The sequence below is a fragment of the Cnephaeus nilssonii genome (genome assembly GCF_951640355.1).
Source record: "Cnephaeus nilssonii genome assembly, chromosome: 23".
Taxonomy (NCBI): Eukaryota; Metazoa; Chordata; class Mammalia; order Chiroptera; family Vespertilionidae; genus Cnephaeus; species Cnephaeus nilssonii.
This window is the reverse complement of record NC_137094.1, coordinates 15412048-15424364: the sequence shown is the minus strand read 5'-3', so window position 1 is coordinate 15424364 and position 12317 is coordinate 15412048. Positions and strand designations below refer to the sequence as shown.

The following is a 12317-nucleotide window of genomic DNA, read 5'->3' as shown; positions in this document are numbered from 1 at the left end:
AGGGCAGGCAGAGGGGGTACAGATCCCCCCAGGGCAGGCAGAGGGGTACAGATCACCCCACCAGGCAGACAGGTGTACCAGAACTCCTAGGGGTCTTGGGACAAGTTCCCCGTGAGAGGTGTATGGTGTGGAAGCTACCACTAGAGGGCGCTGCAGAGACCCTTAAAAACCCTCCCGTGGATATAGCCTGAGACAACCCCGGCCGGCAGCCCTGGCTCTGGGGGGCCATTCTGTCCATTCCAGCTGTTCACGAGGGCACGTAGTAACAGGAACCCTACCGGAGGTGCTTCTAAGAACCACCCCTGCCGGAGACCTGGGGGTACGCAGGCGGATGTCCCCAGACACTGCCGGCAGGTGCCACGCTAGGGAGACCCCACAGCTCTGAGGTCACCCTCCACCACGTTCCCTTTTGGGGGCATGAGAATGACATCATGCAGTAAATACCGTATTTTCCGGCATATAAGACCCCCGACTTTTGAGAAGATTTTCCTGGGTTAAAAAGTCGTCTTATATGCCCGAAAATACGGTATATTTTTATTGATTTCAGAGAGGGAGGGAGAGGGAGAGGGAGAAACGTCAATGATGAGAGAGAATCATGGATCGGCTGCCTCCTGCACGCCCCACACTGGGGACGGAGCCCGCAACCCATGCCTGTGTCCTGACACGGAATCGAACCGTGACCTCCTGGTTCCTAGGTTGAGGCTCAACCACAGAGCCACGCCGGCCTGGCTATGTCATTGCGTTTTAACCAGCATCATGGGCCAGTGGCTTACAGCCGGGTCTGAGACGGGGCAGGGAGAGCAGTCCCCCCCCCCCCCCCCCCGGCAGAGGCTCATGCCAGCCCGGCCGTGGCAGCGGGAACCCGGAGCGGGGTGCACCTCCAGCGTTCTCTGTCTCCCAGGGGGCGGGGCCTGTCCGCACCGGGGCAGTGGGTGCAACCTCCTAGAACCTTTGTTTTCCCGTGGCTGCTCTGTTACTGCCGCCCAGGCATCTTCTTTCCCCCAGAAGAGCAGTCCCCGGGGAGGGGGCCACACGAAACCACGTGCCCGGAGCCCTGGCCGGTGTGGCCCAGTGGATAGAGCGTCGGCCCGCGGACCGAAGGGTCCCTGGTTCCATTCCAGTCAAGGTCCCTCGGTGGCAGGCTCCTCCCTGACCCCGGCCCTGGTCAGGGCACGCGCAGGGAGGCACCCAGTCTATGTGTTTCTCTCACATCGATGTTTCTCTCTCTTTCCCTCCCAATTCCACTCTCTCTCTCTCAAAATCCATGGGAATGTAGACTAGGGTGAGGATGAAAAGCTAGTGTCCCCGCAGAAGTTAATGCGTCTTTTTGCCGGCTCTTCCCGTAAACCAGCCATCCATCGGGGACTTGGCGCGGAGAGTGGCGGCCGCTCTCCATCCAAAACCTGTGGAGCACCGAGGTCAAGTTCTCGGGGTCCCCTCCAGCGCGCTGGTCCCATCAGGGCTGACCCAGGAGCTGGTGGCCAGCGCTAGCCGCCCCCCCATCCCCCCCAAGCTGCAGCCAGGACCCGGCCGGGCCGGGAGGGAGACACTGGCCGCGCGGGGGGCGGGGGCGGGGCAGGTGCGCCGGGTGGGCGTGGGGCGCGCACTTGGCCGTGACGTCGGAGTTCGCAGCAGCCCAGGCGGGAGGCGTGCGCGCCTGGAGCGCGGAGCGGAGCGGCGGGCCAGCCGGGAAGATGCGCTCGGCGGGGCCGGGGCGGCCGCAGTGAGCGCGGGGACGACGGGCCGGGGACGGGAGCGCGGGCCGCCGGCAGGGCCTGCAGGGTGGAGGCCGCGGGCACCCGGGGCGCTCGGCCGGCCCCAGGATGTAGGCGGTCGCGGCTCCCGCAGGCGGACGGCTCACCATGAAGAAGCATTCCGCCCGGGTGGCCCCGCTCAGCGCCTGCAACAGTCCGGTGCTGACCCTCACCAAAGTGGAAGGTAGGGGCGCGGGCGGGGGCGGGGGTCTGCCCCCCCCAGCGGGGTCGCCCCTTTTCCTTTCCCCGCCAGGCCTGGGGGGGGGGCTTCCAGCTCCCCGGGAGGGGGGGAAGCATCCCCGCAGTGCAGCTGCCTGCGGAGGCGGCACCTCGCAGCTCCCCGCGCCCTGAGCTGCAGCGAGGTCCGCAGGCGGCCGGCCGGGGTGCGCCTCACCGCGCGCAGCTCCTTGGTGCAGGGCCCCCCGCACATCTGGCACATCTGGCGCGGCCTCGGCTCCTTCCCGGCCTGGCCTGGGCACTCACTGGGCAGCTGGGCAGGAGGGGCTCGCCCAGACACTAGCCCCTGTCCCCCACGCTCACACACACACACACACACACACACACACACACACACACACACGGGCGTCCCTGGTCCCCGGTTTGGAGCATCGCCTGCCCCACGCAGAGCCAGGTGTTGCTCAGCCGGGAGAGGCCCAGTGGCTGCGCAGGCTGAGCTGAGCTGTGACCTGTGCGGTGACCCCCCAGCCCCAGCTGCCGGGGACAAGCAGTCCCTGTGGAGCAGGGACCAGGAGAGCGAGCCTTACTCAGGCCCAGCAGCCACCTGCCTGAGTGCGGGGAGCTCGCTCTCCGGTGTGGAGGGAGGAGGGAGCACAGAGAGACCCCCCCTCCTCCCCACTCAGCCCTTGCTCCCCTCCCAGGAGGCAGAGGTGGGATGAGAGAGCTGGCCAGGTTGTCCGGGCGGGCGAGGGCCAGGAAGGGCCAGCCGGTGAGTGGAGAGCAGAACGCAGACCCCTCAGGCCCGGCCGGCGTGGCTCAGGGGTTGAGCGTCGACCTAGGAACCAGGAGGTCACGGCTCGATTCCCGGTCAAGGGCACATGCCCGGGTTGCGGGCTCGATCCCCAGGGCAGGGCATGCAGGAGGCAGCTGATCCATGATGCTCCCTCATCAAGGATGTTTCTCTCTCTCTCTCCCTCTCTGAAATCAATAAAAATAGATTTTTTTAAAAAAAAGAAAGAAAGAAAGCAGACCCCTCGGTGAAGGTCCTGGGACCCTGAGCTAGGAACCCCGAGCGAGCCGTGTGCGGGTGGCCCCGCGCCTGCCTGCTCCTGGGACTGCCGGCGGGGCTCAGCACCTGCACACGTGGCTCGGCACCTGCACACGTGGCTCAGCACCTGCACACGTGGCTCGGCACCTGCACACATGGCTTTCCCCGGAGAGCTCTCACCTGTTGCCAGGAGCCTGAAGGCAGGGAGAGCTGGCCGGAGGTGGCCGGGCAGTGTCTGCCTGTGGCCTCCTCGTGCCGTGTGCCCATCCTACAGATGAGGACGGTGAGGCCCGGAAGGGAGGCGTGGCTGCTGGTGAAGCCGGATTGGCCCCCGGGGCTGGCCGATCAGAGCATGGTTTTGCACTGCCTCGCAACCACTTCCCTCCGTCTCTTCCTGTTCTGTCGTGAGGGGGTTGATTTTTGATTTGTTCTCTCCCCTCGTTGTTTTGGTTCGGTTTGGCTCCGGGTGTATGTGTTGGAGCTATTTGCATCTCGCATGCCTGTTGGGGAGTGTTGACTCATCTTGTTGGGCCGCGGAGGCGCAGGGCGCGGGGGTCCCCACGCGGCGGCTGTCTGTGTGTGGATTAGCGTGCGGCGTGTTTCTAACAAGGGGACGCGGGGAGGCACCCGCCTGCGGGACACGTAAACCTACGCTAGGAGATGTGCTGCGTGGTGGGACCCCGGCGTGGGAGGTGGGCAGGGTGACGTCATTTACCCAGCACGCACCTCACCGGGCCCCACTCCGTGTCCTTCGTGGACTGAGCGAGGCCGTGGGGTTGCAGGGATGAACAATATCGGCTCCATTCTCTTAAGGACGTTTCAGGCTAGTGGGGGAAAGTGCATAGGTGATTAGTTATCTAGTAGTTAGAGGCAGGTTACTTATCTAGTACATATACATAGGTTAGCTATCTAGTGCATTTAGATAGATGAGTTATCTAGTGCATGTGGCTAGATTAGTCATCTAGTAATATAGATAGATTAGTTATCTAGTGCATATAGGTAGATTATTATCTAGAACATATAGATAGATGAGTTATCTAGTAATATAGATTAGCTGTCTGGTGCATTTAGATAGATTAGTTATCAAGTACATTTAGATAGGTTAGTTATCTAGTGCTTGTGGCTAGATTAGTTATCTCAGTGGTCGGCAAACTCATTAGTCAACAGAGCCAAATCTCAACAGGACAACGATTGCAATTTCTTTTGAGAGCCAAATATTTTAAACTTAAACTTCTTCTAATGCCACTTCTTCAAAATAGACTCGCCCAGGCCATGATATTTTGTGGAAGAGCCACACTCAAGGGGCCAAAGAGCCGCAGGTGGCTTGCAAGCTGCAGTTTGCTGACCACTGAGTTATCTAGTAATGTATATAGATTAGCTATCTAGTGCATATAGGTAGATTAGTTATCCAGTAATATAGGTAGGTTAGCTATCTAGTGTATATAGGTAGATTAGCTACCTAGTTCATATAGGTAGATTATTATCTAGTACATAAGAGATAGATTAGCTATCTAGTGCATATAGATAGACAGTTACCTAGTACATAAGAGATAGATTAGCTATCTATCTAGTGTATATAGGTAGACTAGTTATCTAGTACATAAGAGATAGACTAGCTATCTAGTGCATATAGGTAGATTAGTTATCTAGTACATAAGAGATAGGTTAGCTATCTAGTGTATATAGGTAGACTAGTTACCTGGTACATAAGAGATAGATTAGTTATCTACTGCACATAGGTAAATCAGTTGTCTAATACAGGTCGTATGGTCTGGTTCCGAGCTGAAAACAAAATGTCCCAGGGACACTGGTCATTGAGCAATCTGAGGAGGCTTCCCTGAGGAGGCGGCCTTCTGAGGTAGAGGCATAGCAGCTGAGGTGAGACTTGCCAGGTGCAGAGGGAGGGGAGGGGCTGTTTGGGCAGGAGTGGTGGGGTGCACAGGCCCGGCCGGGGTACTTGGAGGAGACTGCCCTCCCGCTGGGCCTTCGATGGGGCTTGAGGCTTGAGCCGTGGTTCCAGCCGGGTGGATGGCATGCCCTCTCTGACAGCCACTCTTGTTTTCATGTCCTCTTGCTGGCTGTCCCACCGAGCACAGACACTGGATATTAACCAGCGACACATCCTCGCAGAGTAGTATTTCCTGGGATCGTCTGTATTCCCATCTATATATAGAAAAGCCTAATATGCAAATTGTCCCTGTGGCAGTTCCTTCAGGAGACCACTCGCTCGCTGTGACGTGCGCTGACCACCAGGGGGCGGCGCGGAACGAAGGAAGGCCACAGCTGGCAGCCGGAAGGCCCCCATCAGCCCTGATCGCCGGCCAGGCCTGGGGACCCTACCCATGCATGAATTTCATGCACCGGGCCTCTAGTGTTCAATAACATGGCATTCGGTAGGAATCGGTAGTTGGGAGCAGTACAATAAACCCCCCCGGAGGCCGGCGGCAGGTCGCCTGTGGAGAAAGGAGGGCTGTGGGGTCAGGTGGACGGGAGGTGGTGCCCTCGGCTCGCGCTCAACCAGTCCCTGTGGCTAGTGATTCCAGCTCTGTGAGCAGCCCTTCTCTCCTGTGCAGATGGGGATGCCAGTATGTCCCTCTTTTTTTTTTTTTAATGTATTTTATTGATTTTTTACAGAGAGGAAGGGAGAGGGATAGAGAGTCAGAAACATCGATGAGAGAGAAACATCGATCAGCTGCCTCCTGCACACCCCCTACTGGGGATATGCCCGCAACCAAGGTACATGCCCTTGGCCGGAATCGAACCTGGGACCCTTCAGTCCGCAGGGCGACGCTCTATCCACTGAGCCACACCAGCCAGGGTTAGGGCTCTTTTTTTTAAAAAATATATTTTTATTGATTTCAGAGAGGAAGGGAGAAGGAGAGGGAGAGAGAGAGAAACATCAGTGATGAGAGAGAATCATCGATCGGCTGCCTCCTGCACGCCCCACACTGGATGGAGCCTGCAACCGGGGCATATGCCCTGACCAGGAATCGAACCGTGACCTCCTGGTTCATAGGTCGACGCTCAACCACTGAGCCACGCCGACCAGGCCTTCTGGAAGTTTCTGTGCTGCCTACGAGGGAGGCTGTCTGCTTACAAGGGTCGGACTTCTCCGCCTTCTGCTCCCCAGTCCCTCCCCCTGCACGTGGCCATCAGGATTTAGTGCTCATCCATTCATCGCCCCCCGCCCCCCGCCCCCCGCCCCCTGGCCATCTCTCTCTCACCTGACTTGTCACCCCGCCTTCACCACCTCCTTGCCTGCTATGCACCTGGCCAGACGGCCCCTGCCCGGCGGCGGCGGCTCAGTGGTTGAACGGCAGCCTATGAACCAGGAGGTCACGGTTCGGTTCCCGGGCACGGCAGGGATGTTTCCGGAGCCGGTGTTTCTGTACACGGAGGCCGGAGGCTGTTCCCGGACAAGCCTGGGGTTGCCCGAAAGGAGGGTGATGATGCAGCCACGGCCCGGGGGAGGGGGAGAGGGGGTGGTTGGCCTTGAAAAGCGGGAATGGATGACGGGCAGAGACACGGACGTGTGGGGACGCGGGAGGGAAGCCAAGGACCTGAGCTGGCCGCCTTCGCGGGAGGTGGGCCGTGGCGCTGCCTGCCTGGGGGGGGCGGGGGGTGGAGGGGCGGGCGCGGGGGAGGCTCAGACCCGGGGGAGAGCCAGGAGAGATGTCACCCCTAAAAGCCTTTCTGGCGAGGGATGCGTTCTCGGCGGTGAAGACCTCGTGTGACTCGGGGAGGCGTGTAGAGGGAGGGAGGCGTGTAGAGGGAGGGAGGCGTGTAGAGGGAGGGAGGCCGGCGGCGGGTCGGGGCTCGCGTGTCAGTCCCTGCTCCCCGGAGCTGACGAGCCGTCGGACGGGAGCCAGCCCTCGCTCTCCTGAGAGGAAAGGGGGGGAGGCCGGCCTCGCCCTGGCTGTCGGCAGAGACATGGCACCCGCCTAGTACGTCACTTAGCAGCAGAGCTCGAGGGCGTGAGCCGGGACCCCTGAGAAATGGGGCTGCGTGTGCCCGTTTGTGTGTGTGCGTGCCTGTGCCGATGCACGTGTGGGCTTGTGTGTGCATGTGTGCGTGTGTGTGTTGCATGCACGTGTCTGTGTGTACAGATGTGTGTGCATGCGTGCCTGTGTGCATTGTGTTTGTGTGTGCAGGTGTATGTGTGTGTTCCTGCGGTGTGCTAGTGTGTGTGCGCACCTATGCATGTTGGAATTTCTATGTGCATGTGTATGTGTGTGTGTGTGTATGTGTGCGTGTGCCTGCTTGTGTATGTGTGTGTGCACCTGGAGATGTGTGTGCCTGTACTTGTGTGTTTGTGCATGTGCACCTGTGTGTGTGTGTGTGTGTGCAGGCAGAGGCACACATGTACAGGTGGGGTTTGGTATCGGAGCAGGAGGGGAGAGCCAGCCGTGGAGACTTACTTTACGGACCTTTAGCCGCAGGAAGCCACTGGGGTCGGGACAGGACCCTCAGGGGACGGGGCGGTGCAAGGGGCGGTGCAGAACGCGGCCTCTTGGCCTGGGCTGGGGCTGGCCGGAGCTTCCACAGAAAAGCTCACACACACACCCCACATCCCCCCATGGGTGCAGAGGGCTTGGCCGGGCAGGTGTGACCCCGAGGAGGACAGTCTGACCCCTAAGGCAGACCGCGCCTCGGTCCTTGACCAGCAGGTTTAGTCCCGCCTCCTGCACACGCGGCCGCCGCAGGTGTATTCCAGAAACCAGTGCTCTGTGCTTCGGGATACATGGCGCAATGGCCCAGCCGCCGGGGGGACCGCTGCTCGGTGCCCCTGCTCCGCTCCAGGGAGCCGGCTCCGGCCGAGGCCGCCCCGCTGCCCGCAGGGCCCGGGCTGCCCCTGGCGTGTGCGGGGCGGGGGGGGGGGGGGGGGGCGGGGGAGGGCCCCTGTGCCGTCCGTCCTCTTGTAAAGCCCTGACTCCCGTGAGGCCAGCAGCTCAGCTTGGGGTCAGCATCCAAACCGCGTTGGTATCTGTGGTTTCCATTCTTTCCCCGGGACAGTGCTCGTCCGGGGGTGACTGGGGCCTACGGGGAGAATTTCTGACCCAAAGTCCAGGATCCCGGCAGGTGGCCTGGTGGGGGCAGGTGGAGCAACAGGTCATGGGAAATGAGGATTGCATGGGGCGTCCAGGGCCTGCAAGCCCTTTTGCCTGCAAACCACGGCTTACACACACACACACGCACACACGCACACACACATCGCACACAAACTCACTGAGCAAGGATTTAAGTGAGTGGATGGGATAAACAAAACGGCCGTGAACAAAAACCGTCTCCCACGCTCCTCATTTCACAAAAGCTCGTCCCGAATGGGCTTTCGCCTCGTCGATCAATACACATGGGAAATGGTCCCTCTGGCCCGCTTCCCCCGGGCAGGCCTGGATAAAAAGTGGGGGGGGGGGGGGCCTCTCGGTCCCAGAGCAGCATCAGCCGGGTCCTCTTGGGGTACACTGTCTGCCTCATGTCCCACAGCAGGAGGTGCCGATACATCTTGGTTGGATGAGAGGCCCCCAAAACCTCACTGGTCCGCCCACGAGAGATGAAAACATACACGTCACACCAAGACGTGTACGTGAGGCTTCCTGGCGGCATGATTCGCAGGAGCCGGAACCTGGACGCAACACACGTGTCCCTCCGGTGACGAATGGCTGCACACAGGGCAGGCTGGTCCGCCACGCGGAATGACGGGCACCGCCCAGCCAGGGCGGCTCAGTGGTTGAGCATCGACCCACGAACTAAGAGCTCGCTGGTTTGATTCCTGGTCAAGGGCACCTACGTGGGTAGCGGGCTCGATCCCCAGTAGGGGGCGTGCAGGAGGCAGCCGATGGATGGTTCTCTCTTACCGATGTGTCTATCCTTTCTTGCTCCCTGTCCTACCTCTCTCTCTAAAAAAATAAGTAGATAAAAACATATTAAAAAGAAAAAAGAATGAGTGGCACAGGCTACACGGAGGGTGAACCCCAGTGCCGTTATGAGAAGTGGAAGAAGCAGGTGCAAAGGTCTGTGTGGTCTGTGAGTACCCAGAGTAGCCGACCTGCAGAGGCAGAGACCAGATTGGTGGTGGCGGGGAGCTGGGGGTAGGCATCGGGCGTGATTGCAGACGGGCATGAGGCTCATCCTGAAGTGACAGGATGTTCGACGACGGGCTCGTGAGGCTGGCTCCGCCCTCCTGTTCATTTACTAAGAACCACGAACTGGACTCCTCCAACAAGGGAGGTTTTTAAAAATATATTTTTATTTATTTCAGAGAGGAAGGTAGAGGGAGAGAGAGAGGGAAACATTAATGATGAGAGAGAATCATGGATCGGCTGCCTCCTGCACGCCCCACACTGGGAATCGAGCCCACAACCCGGGCACGTGCCCTGACCGGGAATCGAACCCTGACCTCCTGGTTCATAGGTCAATGCTCAACCACTGAATCACGCCGGCCGGGCAAACAGACGGTCCTGAATCAAGATTTTGCCTCGTAGAGTTAGTACGTTCCAGAAAGCATGCTATGCAACCCTTGGTTTCAGGTTGTTAACGCTACTTAAAGCTTTCTTAAGTTTTTAAAAAATAGAGTAGGTTTGACCCCCGTGTATTCTGTCCTCCCTGCCTGCACCCCCCACCCCCCACCCCTGAGTGGGGCAGCCTCCTAGCGCCGTGGGCCCCCGGGCTGCGGGCCTGGTGCCAGGCCACCAGGAAAGTCCCCATCTGCCCGTGATCCCCCCGACGGGAGGCTCAGCTCTGTTTAAGTTTCCAGCTGACCGGGACGCACACAGTCCTGAATGAAAAGCAAACAGTGGAAAAGAACGCCTGAGCCGCCGGGCCGCGGTCTGTGGGAACGGGGCGCCGCGGAGCCTGCCCCGGGCTGCGGGCCTGTTTCCAGAAGTCACACGCTCGCTCCGGGGTGCGCGGCCCCGGCCTTCCCCAGCGCCAGCTGCCCGCCGCGGTTTCTAAGTAACGCTCCCGAGTGGGGTGAAGGCCGGCCATCGGCAGGAAGCCAGTGAGAGCAAATACAGAGATCAGAGGGCCCTGGCTGGTGTGGTTCAGTGGATAGAGCGTCGGCCTGGGGACGGAAGGGTGTCCCGGGTTCGATTCCGGTCAAGGGGCACGCACCTCGGTGGCAGGCTCCTCCCTGGCCCCGGGCCCTGGTCGGGGCGCATGCAGGAGGCAACCCATCGATATGTTTCTCTGCCATCGATACTTCTCTCTGTGTTTCCCTCTCTCTAAAAATCAATGGGCCCTAGCCTGTTTGGCCTGCGGACTGAAGGGTCCCAGGTTCAATTCCAGTCACGGGCATGTACCTTGGTTGCAGGCACATCCCCAGTAGGGGGTGTGCAGGAGGCCGCTGATCGATGTTTCTCTCTCATCGATGTTTAAAAAAATAAAAAAATAAAAAAAAAATCAATGGGAAAATATCCTCAGGTGCGGATTTTTTTAAAAAAGAGAGAGACGAGGGAGCCCAGCCAGCGTTGCTCAGTGGTTAGCGCCGGCCTATGCACCAGGCCGAGAATCTTGGTATCTGTGCCTTTAAGTGCCAGACAGGGAAGGGCTTCAGGGCAGGTCCCGGGAGCTTTCAGAGGTCCAGGCGTGAGGCCTCCTCAGGTGGGAACCCAGCCCCGGGCACCGCCCCGACCCAGGCCCAGGAGCACAGCAGCACCCGGAGCCCACGCAGGCTACGCACTGCCCCTCCAGCCGTCTGTGTGTCCTGGGTGGGGGAGGGGGGGTCTTCCCAAGGCCAAGGCCGCACACACAGGTCACCTGTTGGGATACAGATTCGGGGTCTGGGGTGGTGGGTGGGGCCCAAGATGATGCATTGATTTCCAACAAGCTGGGGTCGGGGTGGTGGGGGTGATGCTGCTGCCCGTGGGCCACACGTGGGGGTCAAGGTTCTGCAGATTAGGAACTCCAAAGAAAACGTCTCTCTTTTTTAAAATATATTTTTATTGATCTCAGAGAGGAAGGGAGAGGGGGAGAGAGAGAGAAACATCCATGATGAGAGAGAATCATGGATCGGCTGCCTCCTGCACACCCCACACTGGGGATGGAGCCCGCAACCCGGGCCTGTGTCCTGACCGGGAATCGAACCGTGACCTCCTGGTTCCTAGGTCAATGCTCAACCACGGAGCCACGCCCACAGGTCGGCCGGGTGATGGCAACTTCTTTTTTTTTAAATATATTTTATTTTATTTATTTTTTTAATATATTTTATTGATTTTTTCACAGAGAGGAAGGGAGAGGGATAGAGAGCTAGAAACATCGATGAGAGAGAAACATCGACCAGCTGCCTCCTGCACACCCCCTACTGGGGATGTGCCTGCAACCAAGGTACATGCCCTTGACCGGAATCGAACCCGGGACCCTTCAGTCTGCAGGCCGACACTCTATCCACTGAGCCACACCAGTTAGGGAGGCAACTTCTATTTAAGTGTCGGTTCAGGAAGCTGCCAAAGACCCTCCCGTGTCCTCCTGGGTCTGTTTTGCTTCAAACAGCTGCCTCCACACACCCTGTCCCTCCCCTTCCCGGGGTGTCCGGCCTGGGCCTGGGCCTTGGCCGTGGCCGTGGGTGAGGTGGGTGCCCCGATCTGGGCGCGGGGAAGACCTGGAGCCCCCCCTAACCTGAGTGCCTTCTCTCCACAGGGGAGGAGCGCCCCCGGGACGGCCCGGCCCCCGCGGAGGCCCCGGCGGCGGCGGGGGGGTCGGAGGCCGGGCGCGGGAGCCGCCGCTGCTGCCGCTGCTGCTCGGGGCCGCGGCTGCGCAAGCTGGGCTGGGGGCTGGCGGTGGCGCTGAGCGTGTGCGCCTCCTGGGCCGGCACCACGCAGCTCGCCAAGCGCACCTTCCGCACCTTCGACGCGCCCTTCACCCTGACCTGGTTCGCCACCTCCTGGAACTGCCTGTTCTTCCCGCTCTACTACGTGGGCCACGCGTGCCGGGCCCCGGAGCGGCCGTCGGTGAGGCAGCGGTACAGGTGGGTCTCTCTCCCTCGGCGGGGGCTCCTGGGGCAGGGCTGGGGCAGACCGGACAAGTCAGGGGTCCCCCGGTGTCTTAGTGGGACGGGCCGATTCTCTCCCCGTAACCCCCGCCCCGGGATGGTGAACTTCCACCTCCAGCCACCCCTCCCCCACTACCCCCAGCCTGGGAGCTCCTTTATATGAAGCAGGAGGGGCAGGCGGCATCTTCTAAAATGGCCTAGAGGCCCTAACCGGGTTGGCTCCGTGGATAGAGCGTCGGCCTGCGGACTCAAGGGTCCCAGGTTCGATTCCGGTCGAGGGCATGTGCCTTAGTTGCGGGCACATCCCCAGTGGGAGGTGTGCAGGAGGCAGCGGATGGATGGTTCTCTCTCA

At 60.1% G+C, this 12317-nt stretch overlaps 1 protein-coding gene across 2 annotated transcripts in view; it reads left to right on the top strand.

Annotated features, from left to right (window-relative positions):
- The window catches only part of SLC35F3 (solute carrier family 35 member F3), a 59799-nt gene that overhangs the window by 26991 nt on the left and 20491 nt on the right, over positions 1-12317 (top strand). For both annotated transcript variants that reach the window (XM_079763744.1, XM_079763743.1), the window contains exon 3: positions 11614-11941. In XM_079763744.1, coding sequence (XP_079619870.1) covers positions 11614-11941 — 328 coding nt within the window. The remainder of the gene's footprint in view (positions 1-11613; positions 11942-12317) is intronic.